Source organism: Hyla sarda, chromosome 6, assembly GCF_029499605.1.
Source record: "Hyla sarda isolate aHylSar1 chromosome 6, aHylSar1.hap1, whole genome shotgun sequence".
In the NCBI taxonomy this organism is placed as follows: domain Eukaryota; kingdom Metazoa; phylum Chordata; class Amphibia; order Anura; family Hylidae; genus Hyla; species Hyla sarda.
This window is the reverse complement of record NC_079194.1, coordinates 208,330,162-208,355,916: the sequence shown is the minus strand read 5'-3', so window position 1 is coordinate 208,355,916 and position 25,755 is coordinate 208,330,162. Positions and strand designations below refer to the sequence as shown.

The 25,755-nt window shown below is 41.0% G+C and overlaps 1 protein-coding gene across 3 annotated transcripts in view; it reads left to right on the top strand.

The window, feature by feature from the left end:
- Positions 1-25,755, top strand: part of ZNF423 (zinc finger protein 423) — a 259,566-nt gene that overhangs the window by 212,380 nt on the left and 21,431 nt on the right. For all 3 annotated transcript variants that reach the window (XM_056526329.1, XM_056526332.1, XM_056526330.1), the window contains one exon: positions 21,966-22,097. In XM_056526329.1, the coding sequence (XP_056382304.1) occupies positions 21,966-22,097 (132 nt within the window). The remainder of the gene's footprint in view (positions 1-21,965; positions 22,098-25,755) is intronic.

Genomic DNA, 25,755 nt, shown 5'->3' with positions numbered 1-25,755 from the left:
AGGCTCTGTGCAGCTTTCAGTGAGGCTCTAGGAATGTTTCAGTGACACTCACATTTCAGTGAGGTTCTTTGCAGCTTTTAGTGAGGCTCTGTGCAGCTGTCAATCAAACTCCAGAAGCACAGCCAGAAGAGTTTGGTCTGCTGCCAGGCTGGGAGGAGACCAAACTCACTGTATTAATTGCAGCAGGGAACAGAACAGAGCCACCAAGTGGACATTTTTTCTATTACATTTTAAACATATTTATGTTGATAATTTTAAAAGCAAGTGAATGGGAAAGTGTCTGCTAATTACACAAGGAACACTATTAAAAGTTTTGGTGACAAGTACTCTTTAAAATTATTTATTTTTTGTATGTATGGATTACTTGGGTTGTCACCAACATCTGGTGAACATTTCATGTCAATCGGACCTTTGAAAATATATTTAGTTAGAAATAATGGGGACTTGTTTAATACCTAATTTACCCACTGTATACGCAGCATATCATAAATAAATAATTAGCAGTTATAAATGGTTATAAGGATCTGTTCACATCACGTCTATGATGTGCGTTTGCCATATGGGAGCTGTAGATGGATATTTACACCTTTTTACTACTGTAATGCGCTACACACCATTTCCTTTGCACATTTAACATTTCAATAGTAAAAAAAAAAGTCCAAGCTATGTTTCTGTTTAAATACAAGGAATCCCATTAATGCGAATCTGGGAATTAATGTTTTTTTTTTTTTTTTTGCTATTTATCTGTCAAGTTGAATTGATATTTGTTTGACTGGGGGCCACCACCTGTGTACTGTATGTATAAATACCATGATATATATTATTTACCTCTATATGGGATACATACCATCATATACATGTGCAGCTACGTTTTTGGCTTCATACAAAACTCCCAGTGCTCCGACAGAACTAGATTCTCACTTGTACTGTGATATTCTTCATAAGTTGTACTGGAATAGCATTTATTTGCGGAATGTTCTAGAAGCAAGGTCATAGAGTGGCCCTGCACGTTCTGCCTGCAAAGAGTGATATCTGCACTGTATATCTAGCTCTCCCTCCCTCAGCTCTCCTTCCCTTTTTCTCCTGAGGTGCAGATGGCCACATTTGCAGGTTAACTAGAACAGCTGGAGACACATTATTAGCTTCCTGCTGCTAACTCTTATTTGCTTAGATTCTCTCCTCCCACCCCCCCCCAAAAAAAAAAGAAAGAATAATCTCATAATTCACAACTTGTAGACCACAAACAATATTCCTCCTTTTATCAATCACATTCAGATGCATTTGGTGGTGTTGTTTACTTGCAGAGGACGTCATAATTATCACCCTGTTCCGTTTAATAGCATAAATACATAAACTGTTATAGGAATGGCAGAGGCCAACGTCTCCAGGGAACCCTAGACAAATTTTTAATGTAGCGCATTTGTCTGTGGTGGCAGATTCTATGGTATATCATAATGTTGATAAATTTCACTGTAGGAACTGACATTTTATAGCATTAATCCTAGTGGTAAAAAAAAGTGATGGAATACTATCTTTATGCAGGAAGGAGCTGTAAGCGATGACAAGAGCGGACATTAAAGGTGCACGGAAATGCTTGCAAAGTAAAGGCTGTGCATCACCTTGTCATCTCTAATGCATTTCCATTTTCTCTACATTTTTGGAGCCTTTTCCAGATCTCAAAGATTCGACTGCAAATTGAAGCCTAATAGAAGGTTGTAGCTAAGTTAAAATCAATAGCGTATTAAACATGTAACCTATATGTAGCAAAATTATATTTATTACCAACTGGAGAAGACAAATGTTTTCGCTTGGACTGTTCTGCAAAGAGGAATTTGGTTACAATAGTTTTAATAGACCTTCATTTGCAGCAGTTTCAACAATGTACAGTACCCCTAAAAATACAGCCTACAGTGTTTCTGCTGACCCAAACTGACAGCAGTCAGGCCGAGACATGTGTCCGTGATACGAAGATGTGCATGTAATACGCTCATGTAATACCGGCCTTTTATACGGAATACTAAACTACATGTCTGTGGTAAGATGTGGCCATAACCTCTAGTCATTAGTAAACAATTACAGCCCCTTTATGCTATACATGTGGGTCTTAATCAATACAAAGATTACCAATTTTAAGACTAGGCCAACAAAATGCATTAAATAATCTAAAAACTAAAGGGAAGACTTTTCAAAACCTGTGTAGAGGAAAGGTAGTATAGTATCAGATTGCTTTCACATAAAGCGGTGTCCGTTCAGAGGAGCGGATCCAGAGTGTATTTTTTTTTACCGTCCGGATACGCCGCCGAAGGACCGCTACAGGGTGCCTTTTTAGATGTGCCTGCTCGGAGTGGCAATGCGCTGCTACGAGTAGGTACACTGCGATGTGCGAGTCGCCGCACGCATGGGCAGTATAATCGCACATTGCGGCTGCTCTCACTTTAGCTCAGGGAGTAGGGGGAGCGGCCGGGGAGTGTGCGAGTACACCGTACATGCACGGCGACTCGCACATCGCAGCAGTGTGTTTTCTCGTAGCGGCATAGTGAAACTCCAAGAAGGCACCCTGTAGGGGTTCTTCAGCAGCAGATTTGCAGCGTAAAATACGCTGTGGATCCGCTCGTCTGAACGTACCCTTAAAGGGGTAACTCCACTGGAAAACTTTTTTTTTTTTTTTTTTTATAAACTGGTGCCAGAAAGTTACAGATTTGCAAATTACTTCTAGTTAAAAAATCTTTAACCTTTAAGTACTTATCAGCTGCTGTATACTACAGAGGAAGTTCTTTTTCTTTTTAAATTTCCTTTCAGTCTGACCACAATGTTCTCTGCTGACACCTCTGTTCATTTTAGGAACTGTCCAGAGTAGGAGCAAATCCCCATAGCAATCCTATCCTGCTCCAGACAGTTCCTGAAATGGACAGAGGTGTCAGCAGAGAGCACCGTGGTCAGACAGAAAGGAAATTCAAAAAGAAAATAACTTCCTGTGGAGCATACAGCAGCTGATAAGTACTGGAAAGTGTAGATTTTTACATAGAAATAATTTACAAATCTGTTTAGACTTTCTGGCACCAGTTGATTTTAAAAAAAATTGTTGATTTGTCTGTGTTAAATTTGCTACTTTTGGTTTACACAAGAAATCGAGGGGTCTTGTTATACACAGATTTGTCTTACAGAAGTGGCTGTGGTCAGCATTTGTGTTAAGTTGCAATCTAGTTAGTGTCTCAAAAACAGTTGTAGGGGAAGAATACTACAGAGTGGTGTACTGAAGTTAAAAAAAAGTTCACCTACATCATCTTTGATAAATTCTCCACATTGTCTTGTCGAAAGGTAAATCTTCGGCCCAGTCCGAGGTCCAGAGGACTCTGGATCAGGTTTTCATTAAGAATATATTAGTACTTTTTTTTCCCTTTTTAACCAGTCTCCCTGTTGCACCTAATGAAAAACACCCCCACAACATGATACTGTCACCACCACCATACTTCATTGTAGAGATGGTATTGGGCAAGTGACAAGCAGTGCCTGGTTTCCTCCAGACATGACATGAGTGCTTCCTTTTTTAGGTTATTTTTTAGTTTTTTTTTGTTTTGTTTTTTGCAATCTCCAGGCAAGACAAGTTTTGTGTTTTTGTTGGGAAGAGGCTTTTTTTCATGGCCGCAACCTGCATTGTTCTGTTTGCTTCCAGATAGAACGCCTTTTCAAGCATTGATAATAGTATCTGTCTTCACATGTTGGATGTAGTTGCATAGACTAGTTCTAGAAAAAAAAATTTTTGTAATACGTTTTTCAAAATGCCTCCCTTTAGAGTGAGTGTGTGTGTGTGTGTATGTATTCCAACATAACATGTATCCCCTATCCACCACATAAGATCTGTATTCAGCTGTTTCCAAAACTCTCATGGCCTACACAACCCACTGTTCCTTTCTGATGGGAGAGTGTGATCCCTGTTCTTAAAATTTCATGGGATAGAGAAGTGTTTTAAATTGGTTTTCCAGGAATAGAAAAATAGAGCAAATTTCTCCCAAAAACCGTGTCACACATGTCCTCAGTGGCTCTAGTCACTTTGATGGAGCTAAGCTGCAATACCACAGACAACCGGAGGACAAGCGTGGTGGTGTTTATCCAAAAAATCTGCAATTTTTTTTTCTAATCCCCAGATAATCCTGGTGTACTCCTTTTTTAACCCCTTAAGGACCTGGGGTTTTTCCGTTTTTGCATTTTTGTTTTTTGCTCCTTGCTTTAAAAAATCATAACTCTTTCAATTTTGCACCTAAAAATCCATATGATGGCTTATTTTTTGCGCCACCAATTCTACTTTGTAATGACGTCAGTCATTTTGCCCAAAAATCTACGGAGAAACGGAAAAAAAAATCATTGTGCGACAAAATTGAAAAAATCCGCTGTTTTATAAATTTTGGGGGCTTCCGTTTCTACGTAGTAAATTTTTCGGTAAAAATGACACCTTATCTTTATTCTGTAGGTCCATACAGTTAAAATGATACCCTACTTATATAGGTTTGATTTTGTCGAACTTCTGGAAAAAATCATAACTACATGCAGGAAAATTAATACGTTTAAAATTGTCATCTTCTGACCCCTATAAGTTTTTTATTTTTCCGTGTATGGGGCGGTATGAGGGCTAATTTTTTGTGCCGTGATCTGAAGTTTTTAATGGTACCATTTTTGCATTGATAGGACTTATTGATCGCTTTTTATTCATTTTTAAATGATATAAAAAGTGACCAAAAATGCACTATTTTGGACTATTTTTGCGCGCACGCCATTGACCGAGCGGTTTAATTAATGATATATTATAATTCGGACATTTCCGCACGCGGTGATACCATATATGTTTGTTTTTATTTACACTGTGTTTTTTTTTTTATGGGAAAAGGGGGGTGATTCAAACTTTTAATAGGGGAGGGGTTAAATGATATTCATTCACTTTTTTTTTTCACTTTTTTTTTTGCAGTGTTATAGGTCCCATAGGGACCTATAACACTGCACACACTGATCTTCATCATTGATCACTGGTTTCTCATAGGAAACCAGTGATCGACGATTCTGCCGCATGATCTGCCTGGATCTCAGGCACTGAGCAGTCATTCGGCGATCGGACAAGCGAGGAGGCAGGTAGGGGCCCTCCCGCTGTCCTGTAAACTGTTCGGGATGCCGCGATTTCGCCCACTGAGTTAACCGGCAGCTTTCACTTTCGGTTTTAGCCGCTGCGCGCTATTAGCGGCGGGTCCCGGCGTCACTATGACGCCGGGCCCGCCGTGATATGATGTGGGGTTACCGTGTAACCCCGCGTTATATCAGGAGAGCAGGACCAAGGACGTACCAGTACGTCCTTGGTCCTTAAGGGGTTAAAGTATTGTAATTGAAGAAGCAGATACATATGGACATGTACATTACATTAAAACTATTAGTATGATGCATTAGTATAGAAAGTTGTGTAACATTTATTTATAATGCACTATTGTTTACTTTTAATATGGTGAAAATGCTTTATTCATGTGTAGTTGGGAACGTTAGCCATTGTTTTTTTTGTTTTTTATTTTGCCAACCCCTCCCCCTTCTTATCCACATGTCAGGTCATGCCCCTTTTAACTTTCATGATTTGCTGACTTGTGTCTGTTCAGAACATTTCAAAGTCGAAGCAGTGTCTTCTGCTGAGCTGCTCAAAGGGCATTTAATTTTTTCCTGTCTGTACGAGTCTGAACACAATTCCAAAAGCTTCATCATTATGCAAATGAGCTCAATTGGATTTGCTCCCACAGATGCCACACCAGGCAGCATAGCGACAGGAGGCTTCTCCAACTTGGATTGAGTTTAGGCTTAAAACGGCCTTTCTGCCCTCGTAGACGCCAATGCCCATTTTAATATAAAAGTCAAAATGGAGCTCTGACAGCGCCGTGGATGTCAACAAACCAAACACTGCGTTATTCCCCCCTGGAATCCAGTTAAAGAGACACTAGGTATTATTCAGTACAATAAATAGAACAACCCCTTTTTTTGTGATTTTAGGTCTGTAATGCCTCATCACTTAGTATATACCAGCTGAGGGAGTGATTTCTCCTTAACAAGCTTATAAAATACTTGAGTAATTTGTGAGTTTATTGGAGAGCTGATTACAAACATCCCCTTATGTACACTTCAGCGCTAAATTAACATCACCAATAACAACAGGATATCCTCAAGCTTTTTGCATTCTTTTTGATGTCTGACACAATGTTATATTGTTTATCGGCAGGACAGGTGTTTGCCCCTTATGGCAGTAACTATTGCTCTGTGGTGGTGGTCACGTTACGGCATGCAATAAGCTGGAATCCATCATACCGATATTAAATGCTTGTTTACAAAGCTTGATGATTTTAGACTATTGGTTTGTTGGTAAACCAGTCACCTGTGTGTAATATTGAAGCGCCAGTCTCCCATGTGTCCGTGACTTTTTTTTACCAGTTTGCATAGCTGTGTTCTACTAAAGGGCTTGATCAAATTGTTATATATCTTTATGTGCCAATCTAGTTTATAGGGAGTTACAGTTTTATAATAAAGAATATATTGTCTACACCAACCACAATCTATGTGCCAGTACTGCAACTTGACATATCACAACCTTTACAACTCCAACTTTATATAAAGCGGTGGTATGCTCATTGGACAAAATTGCTATTTGCCATCTTGAGACTTTTAGGTATGATAGAAATGAATTCCTGTTAAACTAAAAGGTCTTTCTCTTTAGAACAACAGTTTAGCAGGTCAGATAAATCAACAGTAATAGATAAAACCATTTTATCTACAATTATTCCTCTTTGTTGGATCATAGCAAACAATTACCATATATACTCGAGTATAAGCCGACCTGAATATAAGCCGAGGCCCCTAATTTCACCCCGAAAACCCAGGAAAAGTTATTGACTCGACTATAAGCCTAGGGTGGGAAATGCGTCATCTCCCCATGTCATCACCCCCGCCTTCATCATCACCCCTTCTTCATCATCACCCCTCCCCTTTTCATCATCACCGCCTGTCAATCCCTTCAGTGGCCTTCAACCTGAGGACCTCCAGATGTTACAAAACTACAACTCCCAGCTTGCCCGGACAGCCATCGGCTGTCCATGCATGCTGGGAATTGTAGTTTTGAAACATCTGGAGCTCCGCAGGTTCCAGACCACTGCCCGGGCCCTTGTCATCATCCAGACCCCCCCTTTACTTTTCTACTCACCTCCCCTTGTCGTCAAGGCAACGTCACTAGTCCGGGGCCGGGCCCGGAGCGGAGAAGAGGGCCTCCCGGTGAAAATGGACAGCCCGGAACGACTAACCCTCCCCACCGGACGGTCCCTGCAGCATAGATGGCCAGGACCAGCTCACCCTTCCTTACCACCGAGGGGAATTGAGTAGAAAACTAAAGGGGGAGGGGTCTGGATGATAACGAGTGCACGGGCAGTGGTCTTCAACCTGCGGACCTGCAGATGTTTCAAAACTACAACTCCCAGCATGCCCGGACAGCCGATGGCTGTCCGGGTATGCTGGGAGTTGTAGTTTTGCAACATCTGGAGGTCTGCAGGTTGAAGACTACTTAAAGAGATTGACAGGCGGAGAGTTCACTCGAGTATAAGCCAGGGGGGCGTTTTCAGCACGAAAAATCGTGCTGAAAAACTCGGCTTATACTAGAGTATATACGATATGGTTCTACTACCCTCACGAATAAAATGGTGCATTAAAACCTCTCCAAAAGACCACCTCTTTGAGAAGACCATCCCTAATCCATACCAAATTTCCTGCAATTATTATTTTTTTTCAATTTCGCAATTTATTATGCATTCTTTAAAACCACCCTCCAGAAGGGGGGGGGGGGGGGGGGTCATGGGGTGCGCTAAGAGTCTCCATTTTTGACAGTGCTGCTGCAACCTCCTTTTTGTGTGATTGATAAATAAATAAATAAATTGTATATACACACATACAGTAGGGCAAAAAAATACGGTCAGCCACCAATTGTGCAAGTTCTCCCACTTAAAAAGATGAGAGGCCTGTAATTTTCATCATAGGTATACCTCAACTATGAGAGACATAATGAGAAAAAAATCCATAAAATTACATTGTCTGATTTGTAAAGAATTTATTTGCAAATTATGGTGGAAAATAAGTATTTGGTCAATAACAAAAGTTAATCTCAATACTTTGTTATATACCCTTTGTTGGCAATGACAGAGGTCAAACGTTTTCTGTAAGTCTTCTCAATGTTTTCACACACTGTTGCTGGTATTTTGTCCCATTCCTCCATGCAGATATCCTCTAGAGCAGTGATGTTTTGGGGCTGTCCCTGGGCAACATGGACTTCCAACTCCCTCCAAAGGTTTCCTATGGGGTTGAGATTTGGAGACTGGCTAGGTCACTCCAGGACCTTGAAATGCTTCTGTTGCGGTTCTAGGGTGATAATCCTGTCTGCAGTTCCACTGTGGCAAATCCTGCTGACTACACCAGTTGTGGTTTTTAGGATAAGAGTACAACAAAACATGCCCCTCCCCTGACCATGTGCTTTCTTTGTTAGAGTCCCCAAAATGGCCACCAACTATATGAAACGGAAGCAGGAAGTACAGGCTAAATTTATAGGGCCTAACTATGTTTGTAAACGCCCAGAAACACTGATTAAGTTTTGTACAACTATGAAATAATAGTAGAAGATATTTTGGCAGAAATGTCTTGTACCAGCAGTGTATCCCACCAAATCAACAATCACTCGGTAACCAGCAAAGTGGATAATATTTAATAAAACATTAATTAGCTAAACAAAATAAGACATACATACAAGCATTAATACAATAGTACATACTCTGCTTAGCAAACTAGCATGAATCTACCCAAGTGATACATGGATATTTAGTGTAGAAATGAAACCATCAATATAATTATCCATCCCAGGCTAAAGAGCAGAATATGCTCCCCTCTTCAAGGACGATCCAAAGAAAGAGAGACAGAGGCCCATATGATTTCCAGTAAAATCCCCTAATGCCCCACCCATTTGGCTTAGTGTCTACCTACTCTCCTCACATAACGTGGGAAAACAGGTTCTTTAGCCACGCCTACTGTGGCTGTGTTTGACCGTGGGGGCAGGGAAATGTGTATACTACATGGGATATAATGGATGGAAAAACACATAATTTCAATATCCATAACAGCTTCTTACTAAGCCACTCCTTCGTTGCCAGGTTGGTGTGTTTGGGATCATTGTCATGCTGAAAGACCCAGCCATGTTTCATCTTCAATGCCCTTGCTGATGGAAGGAGGTTTTCACTCAAAATCTCACGATACATGGCCCCATTCATTCTTCCTTTACACGGATCAGTCGTCCTGGCCCCATTGCAGAAAGTCAGCCCCCAAGCATCATGATTTCACACCCAGGCTTAACAGTAGGTATGGTGTTCTTTGGATGCAACTTGGCATTCTTTCTCCTTCAAACACTTCAAGTTTTTACCAAAAAGTTCTACTTTGGTTTCATCTGACCATATGACATTCTCCCAATACTCTTCTGGATCATCCAAATGCTCTCTAGCAAACTTCAGATGTGCCCGGACATGAACTGCCTTAAGCAGGGGACACGTTTGGCACTGCATGATTTGATTCCCTGGCGGCGTAGTTTGTTACTGATAGTAGCCTTTGTTACTTTGATCCCAGCTCTCTGGGATTTTTGCTCAGTGTTCTTGTGATCATTTTGACACCACGGGGTGAGATCTTGCGTGGAGCCCCAGATCGAGGGAGATTATCAGTGGTCTTGTATGTCTTCCATTTTCTAATAATCTCTCCCACAGTTGATTTCTTCACACCAAGCTGCTTGCCTATTGCAGATTCATTCTTCCCAGCTTGGTGCAGGTCTACAATTTTGTTTCTGGTGTCCTTCGACAGCTCTTTGGTATTGGCCATAGTGGAATTTGGAGTGTTACTGTTTTGAGGTTGTGGACAGGTGTCTTTTATACTGATAACAAGTTCAAACAGGTGCCATTAATACAGGTAACAGAGGAGACTCTTAAAGAAGTTGTTACAGGTCTGTGAGAGACAGAAATCATGCTTGTTTGTAGGTGACCAAATACTTATTTTCCACCATAATTTGCAAATAAATTCTTTAAAAATGACAGTTATTTTATGGATTTTCTTTTCTCATAATGTCTCTCATAGTTGAGGTATACCTATGATGAAAATTACAGGCCTCTCATCTTTTTAAGTGGGAGAACTTGCACACTTGGTGGCTGACTAAATACTTTTTTCCCCCACTGTGTTTGTGTACATATCTATATATATTTTGCTCAAAAAAATAAAGGGAACACTAAGATAATACATCCTAGATCTGAATGAATGAACTAATCATATGAAATACTTTCGTCTTTACATAGTTGAATGTGCTGACAACAAAATCGCACACAAATTATCAATGGAAATCCAATTTATCAACCCATGGAGGTCTGTATATGGAGTAACACTCAAAGCCAAAGTGAAAAACCACAGTACAGGCTGATCCAACTTTGATGTAATGTCCTTAAAACAAGTCAAAATGAGCCTCAGTAGTGTGTGTGGCCTCCACGTGCCCGTATGACCTCCCTACAATGTCTGGGCATGCTCCTGGTGAGGTGGCTGATGGTCTCCTGAGGGATGTCCTCCCAGACCTGGACTAAAGCATCTGCCAACTCCTGGACAGTCTGTGGTACAACGTGGCGTTTGTGGATGGAGCGAGACATGATGTCCCAGATGTGCTCAATCGGATTCAGGTCTGGGGAACGGGCGGGCCAGTCCATAGCATCAATGCCTTCCTCTTGCAGGAACTGCTGACACACTCCAGCCACATGAGGTCTAGCATTGTCCAGCATTAGGAAGAACCCAGGGCCAACCGGACCAGCATATGGTCTCACAAGGGGTCTGAGGATCTCATCTCTGTACCTAATGGCAGTCAGGCCACGTCTGGCAAGCACATGAAGGGCTGTGCAGCCCCCCAAAGAAATGCCACCACACACAATTACTGACCCACCGCCAAACCGGTCAAGCTAGAGGATGTTGCAGGCAGCAGAGCATTCTCCGTGGCATCTCCAGACTCTGTCACATCTCTCACGTGCTCAGTGTGAACCTGCTTTCATCTGTGAAGAGCACAGGGCGCCAGTGGCGAATTTGCCAATCTTGGTGTTCTCTGGCAAATGCCAAATGTCCTGCACGGTGTTGGGCTGTAAGCGCAACCCCACTTGTGGACATCGGGCCCTCATACCACCTTCATGGAGTCTGTTTCTGACCGTTTGTGTGGACACATGCACATTTATGGCCTGCTGGAGGTCATTTTGCAGGGCTCTGGCAGTGCTCCTCTCTGTAAAAAAAAAAAAAAAAAAAAGGTGGAGGTAGGGGTCCTGCTGCTGGGTTGTTGCCCTCCTACGGCCTCCTCCATGTCCCCTGATCTACTGGCCTGTCAACTGGTAGCGCCTCCATGATCTGGACACTACGCTGAAAGACACAGCAAACTGTCTTGCCACAGCTTGCATTGATGTGCCATCCTGGATGAGCTGCCCTAAGTGAGCCACTTGTGTGGGTTGTAGACTCCTTCTCATGCTACCACTAGAGTGAAAGCATCGCCAGCATTCAAAAGTGACCAACACATCAGCCAGGAAGCATAGGAACTGAAAAGTAATCTGTGGTCCCCACCTGCAGAACCACTCCTTTATTGGGGGGTGTCTTGCTATTTGCTTATAATTTCCACCTGTTGTCTGTTCCATTTGCACAACAGCATGTGACATTGATTGTCAGTGTTGCTACCTGAGTGAACAGTGTATTGACTTGGAGTTACATTGTGTTGTTTGTGTTCCCTTTATTTTTTGAGCTGTGTGTGTATGTGTGTGTGTGTGTATATATATGTATATATATATATATGTATATATATATATATGTGTGTATATATATATATATATATATATATAATTTATATATTTGTGTGTGTATATCTACACACACATATATATATATATATGTGTATATAATATGTGTGTTTGTGTTTTTATTAGTTATGTACTTGTTTTTTTACTGTTAATTTTCACAGCAAAAGCCCTATTAATCCATCTAGAGATAAAGCCGCAATAGAAATTATATTTAAGCCCAGTACTGTGCGCTGACCAGTTGCTTGTAGACCTTGCTGTCCCACAGGAGTTCAAAGCACACATCCTGCATTTTTTTCATTTCTCGGCATTTCATATATGATTCACTATCCAAGCAGGAAACTGTATTTTATCAAGGGACACCCTGGTGCAGCTCATATATTTAGCCTGCGAAAAAAAAGATCTTTGTTTATGTACAGTACTAGCATCTATTGTTTTGTCCTTGAATGGCCATGTATGAAACACATTGGCATCGTCCTCATTCTGTGCACCTGGGCCCCTAAGGGAAATGAACGGGTTGCTATTTTTGTGGCTAATGGTGGCTTTAAAAAGGGCATCACTGTCGAGTTGCGTAAGTGGCACAACAAAACGAGTGCTTGTCACAGAGGATCAGTGAGATCCTGCCACCTACTGTTCCAAAACTCAAAAGGAGGCTCTGATCCTGTCAAATCCAGCCAAACCTCCAGAAAATATCTCCACTAGCAAGTCTCCAGATGCACAGAGCAAGAGACGCTGACAATTATCTGTTGTCAGACCAAACGTAGCACTGACAAAAACAGCCGAGGAGGAGGATGTCATTGATAGTGTGCGGAGGCAAAGAAACAAACTCTACAGGCTTTCAGAAGAAATGACTCCTAGTTTTCATGTTGGCGACATTATTTTGTCCGTGTCTAAATTCAATAGGTGACAGCTTGTTATAGCTAGAATTCTGGTCCCTGGCTATTGGAGTCCTTCTTTATCATCTTAGAGGAATAGTTGTTTGTTTTTAATTCTTTGATCTGTGTGAATATGGACGACTAAGCATTGGTTTTTAGGGCAAAACAGCAATTTCTTTGCATTCATATATCTCCTATAATCAATAATCTTTTGGCATGCGGAATTCCCCTCTTGTGATAAAGTAGTAGTAGGCTTGGTGTGAGCATTTATAGTATCTGATGGAAAATTCTCCTGACATGTATGTCTAACATATTGCAAAAAAAAATGTTTTTTCTTTCGGAATTTTTTTTTTTTGCGAGCACAGTTCAGTTTCCCTATACAACAGTGCTAAAGTACATTGGACTTTTCAAAAGACCCTTCAAGGGATGTTACAAATTGTGCTGCTGATCTTGTTTTTCTCTTTTCACTGTCAGTCACCGTATCTAAGATCTTCCTTTACAAGTCGATATTTTCAGAGGTTAATTTGTAACAAACTGCAGGAGATGTGTGTTACAGAATAGTGGCTCAAACCTCTGTTTTTATGCCCCCCCTCCCCCAGAGACGTAGATTTGTGATCCTCCTTGTTGTATAGACGGAATTAGCCCTGCTTTGTCAAGTCTCACCCTAACACCCTTTCTTTCATTCTTAAATATGACTAGATTATTTTTTAGTCTGATTTCTAGCTGTGGCCCCAAGTGGCCCATGGATGGAGAAAAAGAGAGAAGGGTCAGTTACAAGGTTGAGTTCTTTCACTGTTTCCATAGCAACTGACCTAATGCAAACCCTGGAGACTTTTGGAAGGCTCCCTAGGTGATAAACTCACTGTCCGTACCATCAATCCCAAGCCTTTGAGAACCCCAGTGTGCCTCATTGTCAGAGAGCTGTTTTGAGAAGCGTCTCTGTCCCCTCTGTGTCAAGGTAGGACTCGGAGACCTCATTTGTGCCTTTGGAGCCCCCAGGAGCTAGTGGATAGTCCCGTTTTTGCCTGACACACATCGGAACACAACCTCCCGGGAAATAAATAAAGGGAGCTCAGCGTTTTCCTCATGGATTAATTAGAAAGTAGGTAGGAACTGAAATATAGGGCAGGCAAAGGATTTGGTGATACAGAAATAAACAGGGAGAGAGAGGTTTTCCCAAGCACAATATAGCAACAAGAATTCACTGTGGATTCCATACTTTAATTCCTTCTATAACCTTTACGCATTAGAAGCATCACCGCTCCATAGAACACTGCTGGATTCCATGCAGACAAGTTTAATATGCTGCAAAAGTTAGGACTTTAGTTGACTTCTGTGCACCCTCGTTGACTTGCAGTTATGTTTTTTTTGGGCTGATGTTAAATATAACTAAATATGTATAAAGCTGTAAATTACTAGTTATTACTTTTTATGTTTCACCACTTTTTGCTTGTCTGCATGCAGAGATAACAAAAGTGTGTATCCTCTTGTTCTGTACATGCAGTTGCCTTTGGAAGTGAAGTTGGGGGCTTCAGCTGACCTACAAGCTACAAATAATTTGATGCACGTTACACTTTATTTCGGTGGTTAGCTTTCCTAAACTGGTGTCCTAAATTTCAGATCACATCATTTCCTGTTTACATGTTGTTTCTCCCACAAAAACCTGCTAAGGTTACCGTATTTTTCGCCGTATAAGACGCACTTTTTCTTCCCCAAAACTGGGGGGGGATAAGTTTGTTGCATCTTATACGGTGAATACACACCTATCGGGTCGGTCCCTGCGGCCATCAATGGCCGGGACCCGCGGCTAATACAGGACATCACTGATCGCGGTGATGCCCTGTATTAACCTTTCAGACGTGGCGATGAAAGCTGACCGCCGCGTCTGAAGCGAAAGTGACACTAACCCGGCTGCTCAGTCGGGCTGTTCCGGACCGCCGCGGTGAAATCGCGGCGTCCCGAACAGCTTACAGGACACCGGGAGGGACCTTACCTGCCTCCTCGGTGTCTGCTCTGTGCCGGGATCCCCTGCATGGCCGGCGTTCTCCTTCGACGTCATCACGTCGTCGCGCATGCTGTCCCGTCATCCAATAGGAGCGGCGTGCATAGCGTCATGATGACGGCGACGGAGAGGTGGATCCCGGGGAAGAAGCCGTCCGGAGCGTTGGGGACACCACGGGGACGCGGCGAAAGCGATGGAGCGACATCCAGGGCAGCAGTGACGGGTCCGGAGCGGCGGGGACACGTGAGTATTACCTCCTATACCAGTGGTCTTCAACCTGCGGACCTCCCGATGTTGCAAAACTACAACTTCCAGCATGCCCGGACAGCCAACGGCTGTCCAGGCATGCTGGGAGTTGTAGTTTTGCAACATCGGGAGGTCCGCAGGTTGGAGATCACTGTTGGGTTCAGAATCTTTTTTTTTTTTTTTTTCCCAAGATTTTAGACCTTTAAAATAGGGTGCGTCTTATATGCCGGTGCGTCCTATAGGGCGAAAAATACGGTAATTGTTTTCTATGAAATGCATGCTGTTATGTGCTTAAATATTATGTTTATTTTTGCTGGTATTCCTTTTTATTTCCAAATATCAATTCTATCATTGTGAAAGCGCTTGTATTTCAGTGTAAGCCTTTTCCCTACGCCATATACAACTGTAACTAGTTAATCCATCGTCAGGTCTCTGAGCTTGTGACTGCCTGCTTCAGGCCACACAGCAACCCGGCATTGTGCTGCAAGGAGATTTGTTAATGTAAAGAATAAAAATAAGATGCTATGGAGAATTAGTACAAGGTCTCAAGTTGCAGCCTAATGACAGGGGTGCAGCGGCGCCAATCCTTTTGAGCATATATATATGTGCTTGCTCATTTCTACATTTCCAGCCATTAGCAAGCTGTAGATTGGCACAATTAGAAAAGCAATTGATGCATCAGCTAAATACTTATTATTAATTACATTGCATGCCCACCAGGAGGCTGCTGTAATTGACACAGCCCGTAAAATCGTAAGAATTGTTGAATGCATCTGTGCCTCGTGACAGATTTTCTTGGCTTACAAATGATAAAACCATTTTTTTTTCGTCCACTTCTGATTTTTCTAAACTGCCTAAGCCAGTTAATGACATCTAGTGCATATGTAGAATATGCCTGTTTTATTAAATAAATAAAAAAAAATAAAAAAAATATGCCCGATCAGACATCATATTCTCCATTATTTCAATCATATTTGAGTAGGTGATTGCAGTCCAGATCTACATGTATTGTACGCGGTACGCGCCAGTCGAATGTATTTGAAGAATGAGTATTGTGTAGTCAGTGCGAGGAGGTCAATGCCTCTCTAACAGGCACTAAATTATGTGCCAAAAAAAAAATTATACAAATTCCTGCCTTTGACATCTCCAGGCACCGCCCAGGTTTCACCTTCAGAATTCACATAATCGGCTCTGATTTGTATCTATGCCCCCTCCCTTCCAGACCGTTATGGAAATAAGTAGTTGTCTGTCAAGGATCAAATGCTTTTGCAGACAAAAGTAGGTAGTGAGAACATTACAGGATACTATCATCTCCCCATGATACTTGTGCACAAAGCTCTCTCTGTGCCTCTTTTGGCCTGACATAGTTTCAGCCTGACAGAATCCAGCAGGCCTGCTTGTTTTAAGCAAGAGCACATCCTATTATTTTTTTGAGTAGTGAAGTGGAAAATGAATGCTTATTACTCTGCTATTCATTTTTTATTTTTTTTTAAAGATAATCGTATTTTCATCACTCACTGCTAATGGATCTCGTTTAACTTGTTTGGTGTCTTTTTAAGCAGAATTTGGAATATTTACTATTTTTTTTATTTTGTTGTTGTTGTTACAAAGTTTAAATTAATACACAAAATGTAAGAGTACATAAAAAAAACACTAGGTTTACCCACAATTTAGTTACAACTCGTACAGAGCTCAGAAGACTATTTTTTATTTATTTTAAGAAAAAATGATTATAAAATATTTATCATTTCGATGTAATTAATAAATATATATCTCATTTGTTGTTGTTTTTAAAACAATCTTTGTATCCAAATTATTGGATCCAATTATTATTTTTATGTAATCTTTTTTGTTGTGCCAGTAATGCTCGAGTTTGATGTAAAGCAAATATATATACACACAAAATAAAGCCTTGTGCGGAGAAGCAGACATCACATTATCTCTGACACTGGCTTGTCACATGAAAAGAACAAGGGCTGTGTTAAGATGTCATATGCACCTATGTGTTCATACATTATTCACAAGGCCTCCTTTGTGAGATGTGTGTCCACATAAGTGTTTGATATTTTTTTTTCCCCTTCTTCACAAAGCTCTCTACCGTGCAATGTCTAAAAGTGCAAATCTGTGCCCGTTATCTATCTAGAATAAGAATTGTGCAAGTGTATGTTTTATCAATTACTGCCACACAACAATGGTTATTGTTTCTCGTTTGGATGTGGTTAGTGACTAGTATGAGAGTTATGTAGATCCCTAGGGTTAAGGGAGGGGAGGGGGATGGGGAGTCTCTTCTCCTCTGCAGATCATTTGAAAATCAAATGGTCTTATCATGACTGGTATGTAATACAATGCCAGCCTGCTGTGCCGATCAATGGCCATATGGGCTGGCGTTAAAAAATAAATAAAAATTAAATTACAGTAAATGAAGCACAAATAATTTTGACTGTGTGTTTATGTGTTTATCTCTGTGTGTGAATAAAGATATATATATATATATATATATATGTATAATTTACACAAACACACAATAACAATTTTACATACAGCAAGTTCTACTTGCAGCATGCAGTATAGGAGAAACTTAAACATCCTTCACATATCGGGTTCTTCACACAAATATAAACTTCTGAGCTTCTCCCGGATCTTGACAAGTTCAGTCCTAATGCCAGTCTTTTTGGTGCAGTGGATCAGTATCCAATATACCACAAACAAGTTGATCTGCTTTAGGGCAACTCCTAGTTTCTGCTCTCTGGCAATGCTCACACACCTGTGAGATCACCACCAAATTAGAGTATGGGAGTGACTTTATCTCCAGAACCTTCAGTCGCTCCCAAAACCCAGACGCAAACTCTCTAGTCTTTAAGGACATCTGTACTGCATGAGTTTTACATATTCGTGTGCCCAGGCTGCAAAAATAAACAAACTAAACTTTAACTCTCCTTCCTACGTTCCCCCGTTGCTCCGGTATCGGCCTCATGGTCCTCCGTTGTGATCCTCTTGCTGCTTCCTGGGGATGGGAACGTCGCAGAGCCGTCAGTGTATCACCAGACGCAGCAATGTCCCGCCTCGGCCCAAGATAGTAAGGAGTAAGGAGCCGGTCATGTAAGGAGCCGGCCAGAGCCATCCACCATTTTACTAGCTGTATATATAATGCTTTTTTTTAAATTTATTTATTTTTATTTTTTTACATTTGATTATGTTGTGGCCCATAACGATAGGTTAAAACTTAAGGCTAGCAATCTTTGCTAATTTATTGAAAAGGAATTAAATATTGCATGGAAAAATATTCTACAGATCCACAGACTGTAATATTGGTTTGAGATCACCAATAGAAGCCATTATCAGATCTCTCCAGGGATGTTTGATTGGGTTCAGGTCAGGGCTGTGTCTGGGCCTCTCAACGACATCCATATAGTTAGCCAAAACCTCACATGAGTGATTTATGGACATGTGCCTAGGGCCATTGCTTTATTGGAAACTGGTCAAATATCTCTTTAGTTTGCTTTATTCGGCCTACCCTCAACCCTCACCAACACATCATGATGCTGCCACCACCATGATTCACTGTAGGGATAGTATTGGGCAGTATTATCAGTGCCTGGTTTCCTCCAGAAATGCCGCGTAGATTTGAGGCCAAAAAGTTCAATCTTAGTTTCGTTAGTGTCTTGTTGTTTAGAGTCCTTTAGTTGCATTTTTGCTTTTATGTATCTTTTCTGAGTGGAGGCTCTTTTCAAACAGGAAATTTGGAGCCAAGCCAGAGTACCCATTGGGATCATGGAGACCTCTTTTATGAAGGCCCTTTTCCCCTCATGATATAGTTTGATGGGGTGGCCAGCTCTCGAAAAGTTCCAGGTTCTTCCAAACCTCTTCCATTTTAGAATTATGAAGGTCTGTGCTCTTGAGAACTTTCAGTCCTGTAGAAAAAATTTTGTACCAATTTTCAGCTCTACACCTCCACACAGTCCTTTCTCTGAGCTCTACAGGCAGTTCTTTCTACCTTATGTCTTGCTTTTTGTTCTAATATGAATTGTCAGCGGTGAGACATTATATAGACAGGCTGAATTTACCACAGGTGACTCCAATCAAGGTGGAGGAACCTCTCCGAGATGAGAGAGAGCCATATGTACAAAGTTCTTTTTTCCTTTTTTTAAATCCTATTTTCACATTCTTGTTTTAGGCTATTGACTGCAGAATGATATGGGGGGGGGGGGGCATAATTTATTTTTCTTTCGTGACAAAAGGCTTCAACTAAACAGAATGTGTAAAAATGTAAATGGGTCTGAAGACTTTCTGAATGCCTTGTAATCTGAAGCTAGTATTACCTCTACAGGGATTGTACACTTTACACTGGTTAAAACTCTATGGGGGAGATTTATCAAAACCTGTGCAGAGGAAGAGTGGTGCAGTTGCCCATGGCAACCAATCAGCTCACTTCTTTCATTTTTAAAGAGGCCTGTGAAAAATTAAAGAAGTGATCTGATTGGTTGCTATGGGCAACTGCACAACTTTTCCTCGGCACAGGTTTTGATAAATCTCCCCCTATATCATCAGGAAGATGCCTATATACAGGTGCTGTATTTATTTACATATCCATGTCTATGTTGCACAATATACATGCTTTAAACATAGACTTTAGTGTACTCAGCGGTCCATAGAGCGTAGTGATGTGCACGCATAATAAACCTAGCACCTTTACATTTATCAGTAATGCTAGCAGATTTGGGGAGATTTATCAAAACCTGTGCACAGGAAGAGGGGTGCAGTTGCCCATAGCAACCAATCAGCTCGCTTGTTTCATTTTTAAAGAGGCCTGTGAAAAATGAAAGAAGCGATCTGATTGGTTGCTATGGGCAACTGGAGAACTTTTCCTCTGGACAGGTTTTGATAAATCTTCCCCAATAATTTTATCTTATGCAAGACTTTCCCACCTACAGAGAGGTGTTTCAGTATGTAATTTATACAGTGTTGAAGCGACTGGTCATAGCTGACTCACAAAACAAGTTGTCACTGCGTTGGAAGGAACTACATTATAGTGGTATTCCAGGAAAAAAAAGGGTTTTTTTTAATTTTTTTTTTATATCATCTGGCTCCAGAAAGTTAAACAGATTTGTAAATGACTTCTATTAAAAAATCTTAATCCTTCCAATAATTATCAGCTGCTGAAGTTGAGCTGTTGTTTTCTGTCTGGCAATAGTGCCCTCTGCTGACATCTGTGCTTGTCTCGGGAACTGCACAGAGTAGAAGAGGTTTGCTATGGGGATTTGCTTCTAAACTGGGCGGTTCCCGAGACACGTGTCATCAGAGAGCACTTAGACAGAAAAGGACAACTCAACTTCAGCAGCTCGTAAGTACTGAAAGGATTAAGATTTTTTAATAGAAGTAATTTACAAATCTGTTTAACTTTTTGGAGCCAGTTGAGATATATATATATATATATATATATATGTTTTTTTTTCCTGGATAACCCCTTTAACAACAATTGTATTGCCCTCATATACAGGGCTGTAAAGCATCGGTAAATCCCTGGGCAGTCAGTAAAAATGGGAGACATAAAAAACGATGCATCTGAGATTACTATGAAGCTATATGAGCTTATGTTGGTTATTATTGTATATATCACAGTGATCTTCAACCTGCGGACCTCCAGATTTTGCAAAACTACAACTCTCCGCATGCCCTACAGCCGTTTGCTGTCCGGGCATGCTGGGAGTTGTAGTTTTGCAACATCTGGAGGTCCGAAGGTTGAAGACCACTGATATAACATATTATAGGTCATAGTGTACTGTTTTTGTGTTTATATCACTATTCTGAACTGTAAATTACCTTCATTCAATATGGTTTGTCAATGCGTAAGTTTGTTAAAAACCGCTTGGCAGCCATGCTTGTGCAGGCTGCAAGTTAGATTCAATTCAGTGTTCTGTCTTATGACCTCATTTGACCCCCAGGGGTCATCGAAGACAGAACAAAATGAAAAATAATTAGGACCTTTTGCTGGTTTGTTGAAGGATCTATGTTTTGTCGCCCAACACTGCTTGACTTATGTGTCCTAACAAGGAAGCAAGTGTTTGCAATAGCAGCCTGCTGCATTCACAGAGTGTATCAATGCTATTGTGACAAATCTGCAAAATGCTGAAAAACACGGTCCCTAGACTGTAAAACAAAGATGCACAGTGCTTACCTCGAGTTAAAGGGGTACTCCGGTGGAAACCCTTTTATTTATTTATTTATTTATTTTTTTCTTATATGAACTGGTGCCAGAAAGTTGAACAGATTTGTACATTACTTCTATTAAAAAAAATCTTTACCCTTCCAGTACTTATTAGCAGCTGTATGCTACAGAGGAAATTCTATTATTTTTGAATTTCTTTTTTGTCTTGTCCACAGTGCTCTCTGCTGACACCTCTGTCCGTGTCAGGAATTGTCCAGAGCAACATAGGTTTGCTATGGGGATTTTCTCCTGCTCTGGACAGTTCCTGATACGGACATAGTTGTATTGCATAAGGTGTCAGCAGAGAGCACTGTGGACAAGACAAAAAAGAAATTCAAAAAGAAATTCAAAAAGAAAATAATTTCTTCTGTAACATACAGCTGCTAATAAGTACTGGAAGGGTAAATATTTTTTAATAGAAGTAATTTACAAATCTGTTTAACTTTCTGGCACCAGTTGATTTAAAAATAATAATAATAATAATGGTTTTCCATGGATTACCTCTTTAATGCTGCGTACCATTTCTACCATAGCCAGGACAGAGCCAGCCAGGGCTTCAGTGCAGACAATGAATTGAATGTCAATTTTCTTTTGTGTCTAATGAACTTTAATTATAATGAGAGATGGTGTTTGACTACAGATTCTGAAGTAGTGCTGACTGTTTGCGCTTCGGAGCGTAATGCTGCATTTCAGATACTAATCTGCTGTGTCACTAACAAGTGTGTATCATTTGAACCTTGCAGAGGAAGGAATCAATCACGAGTGCAAGCTGTGCAACCAGATGTTTGATTCTCCAGCGAAGCTCCTGTGTCACCTGATTGAACACAGCTTTGAAGGAATGGGAGGAACGTTTAAATGCCCCGTTTGTTTTACAGGTAAGGGTTAACACTGCAGATCAGGCTTTCATTGCTCCAGGTATAATTCAGGCATGGTACCATAGATGCCTTTATCTACAGCACTGAGCTCGTTTCATGTCTTCATTGATTACTACTAGCAATAGAAAAAGCTCTATAGCATTATGTCTGTCTGACTGTTAACTGTATCGCCAGTATCCCAATTCTAATCTTTTCATCTTCCGTGGGGATCCTGATTGGATTCTGGCACCGCTTTATTTTCATTTGTGTTCCAGGACATATTGGTTTTGTTGATTTCTCCTTTCAGGACTGTATATTTGTACTTACTTTTTGGCCTGGTTTTACCACAGATGATGTCATGGGGGAGTCATACAATAGAGACCGCATTTCCCAGGGAAGCCTAGGCCCAGGAAGAAGTCCCTTGAGGTCCCTCTGTTGGACAGTTTTTCTGTAAATGGACACCAAATAAAAATTCCTGACATAAGATTCTACTTAAGTGTGTTTTATCTGATATTATACAGAGATTCCATTGTCAATAGGAAGTTAGAAAGTGTGTATTGATACAAACAACATTGTAACATTGCTTTTACTAGGCTTGGTGGTCTGTTCTTCTTCAGGATGAGCTTAAATTTATTGGTAAAGGCGTTACCTCCGAAATACAATCTCTGTGGACATTGGTAGATTATCACAGATCCGGCTTTTCTAGCCACTGGTGCGGAGATGTTATTGCCAAGGTCCCCTGCAGGATAAATGCAGCCACTTTTGCAGAATGTCCATGTTATGGCTTAAAAAAGGGATCCCCCCCCCCCCTCTCCCCTGTACATTTGCTCTTGGGCCAAGTCCTTTAATATAAAGCTCTAGCTTGTAGCCACTTTCATGCTGCCTGAACCATTGGAAAAGTTTCCAGTGGCTTCTCCATGGGCATGACTGCCCTGATGACTTGTGGTTTAGGCAGCACGAATGTAAAGACTGGTTCCTTTTAAAGGGATTCTCTCAGGCCATGAACTCATGTCTATATATCCTATTTAGGACGACACATAGAGAGAGGCGCTCTGTACCTTGAATGAATGTGGATGGGAGAGATTGTCCTTTTTATGTGGACAGTAAAGGACCTGGAAGGTTCATATGTTTAAGATGTTTGTGTTCTAGATGTATAGTCCCTATTTATTATTTGATCATATTTATTCATGTACAGTATAACCTATATTCACTCTTTTCTGTAACATCATTGAATGTCATAGCAACATCATATTGGGAGTGAGCAGAGTAGGGAGATAACCCTGCCTCCTGTCAACAAATCTTTGCTGTTATTAGGATGGATCAGATCAGGAGACCAGGGTTTGATGACACAATGAAAGAGACAGAGATGCCTTGTAACTGTTTTTGTTTTTAAATCTTTAAAATATTTAAGAAAATGCTTATTTTATAAGGAAGTATTTAAAAGGGTACTCGGGTGGAAAAAAAACCCATTTTTTTCAAATCAACTAGTGCCAGAAAGTAATTAAACAGATTTGTAATTTACTTATATAAAAAAAAATCTGAATCCTTCCATTACTTATCAGCTGCTGTATGTATCATAGGAAGTTGAGTAGTTATTTTCAGTCTGATCGCAATACTCTCTGCTGACACCTCTGTCCATATCAGGAACTGTCCGGAGCAGGAGAGGTTTGCTATGGGCATTTGCTCCTACACTGGACAGTTCCTGATTCAGACAGAGGTGTCAGCGGAGAGCACTGTGGTCAGACAGAAAAGAACAACTCAACTTCCTGTGTAGCATACAGCAGCTAAGTAGTACTGGAAGGATTTCGATTTTTTTTTATAGAACTAATTTACAAATCTGTTTAACTTTCTGGAGCCAGTTGATATAAAAAAATGTTTTCCCCCGGAGTTCCACCCCTTTAAGGCAGTGTTCATTTAATTGCAGTTTAAAGGGGTACTATGCCCAAGACATCATATCCCCTATCCAAAGGATAGGGGATAGGATGTCTGATTGGGGGGGTCCCGTTGCTGGGGACCCCCCCCCCCGCATTCTCTGCAGCGGCACCCCGCCGTCCTCACTACAGAGCAAACTGGCTCTGTGCATGATGATGGGGTGATGCAGGGGACGGAGCATCATGACGTCACGGGTCTGTCCCTGTGATGCCATGCCCCGCCCCCTTAATACAAGCCTATGGGAGGGGGTGCCCCTCCCATAGACTTATATTGAGTAGGCGGGACGTGATATAACTGGGCGGAGCCGTGACATCACGATGCTCCATTCCCTGCATCGCCCCGTCATCAGGCACAGAGACAGTTTGCTCTGTAGTGATGACGGTGGGCTGCCGCTGCAGAGATTGCGGGGGTCCCCAGCAGCGGGTTCCCCACGATCAAACATCTTATCCCCTAACCTTTGGATAGGGAATAAAATGTTTGGGGCGGAGTACCCCTTAAATTTTGGCTCAAATGCAGTACCATTGTAGTTTTGTCCTGGTTTTCGGAAAATGCAGCACAAACACCATGGTTTTACAGAGTTCAAAATTCAAACAGAGTTCATATTTAAACTGCAGCGATTTTGGGAAAGCTGCAGCAAAACAGTGACAGAACCGTAGTATATCCGCAACCTGTGACCACAGTCTAAAACCATTCAAATAGCAGTGCTTTAAATTCTATTAGGCCAAGTGTATTGTAAAATCATGAAATACCTTATTGAGTTGTGGCATACCATAAGAGCCTTCAGCAATCTACAATTACATGGTGTGAGAAGAAGAGGACTTTGCCCCAGAGCAGCTGTGTCTATCATATATATTACAACAGCGCTCATCTGCAACATTCAGCACATGGGAAGAAGTGCGGAATTACACACAATACAACAAAATGTGTTTCCAGGTTAAACTCCTCATCCTGCCATTTGTAGGAGTTTTCTCCCCCAGAATGTAATGAAGAGATAGCTGTGAAATGCATGACCGACTACAGGCGGCAGCCTGCAAATTAAAACAAAAGGATGCAAATAGACAATCCAATGATTCACATCGCTGTGCACGATAAAGGAGACAAGGCTTTGGAGATGACATTCCTTTGATTTTGTTTTTTACTTTATCAACTACTTCAGCTCTAGTGATGATTAAATCTCATATTGTAAAAGAAAGAAAAAAATAGCTCGCAACATGCGGATCGGCAACTAATTTCCAGCTCAGCATTACATATGTATTGAAATAATTTTTTCCATGAATATACTGTCCTGTATAAACAGTATGGAAGCTATGTAAATATATATTTCATATAATAGATCTACCCTGCTGAAAGTTTTACTTTAACTATTTATTGATTGCCTAACCGCCAAAAACCACTACTAACATAGCTCCAGGAAGCTAGGATGTGAGAAGTTGTTTGGTGAGCACCTCTCACTGGAAAACTTGTGGTTATAGGCTCTGTAAAATAAAAATATATTGCAGTGAACCCTCTGAGAGGACCACCCAAAATTACATTGAAGAGTGGTCTTGGAGTGGGGTGGTCGGTTTTAAGAGGTTTAACTATTCTTTGCTTTGTTAGATCACCAAATAAAATTAATTTAGAATCATAGAAAATAAAATGTTCCTTTGTTTTTATAGATATTTCTGTTGCATACTTGTTATGGCGCCCCCTGTGTTCTTTTAATTGTCTTACAGAATATCCACCTAATGTGCCTAGAGCTGGTAAACAT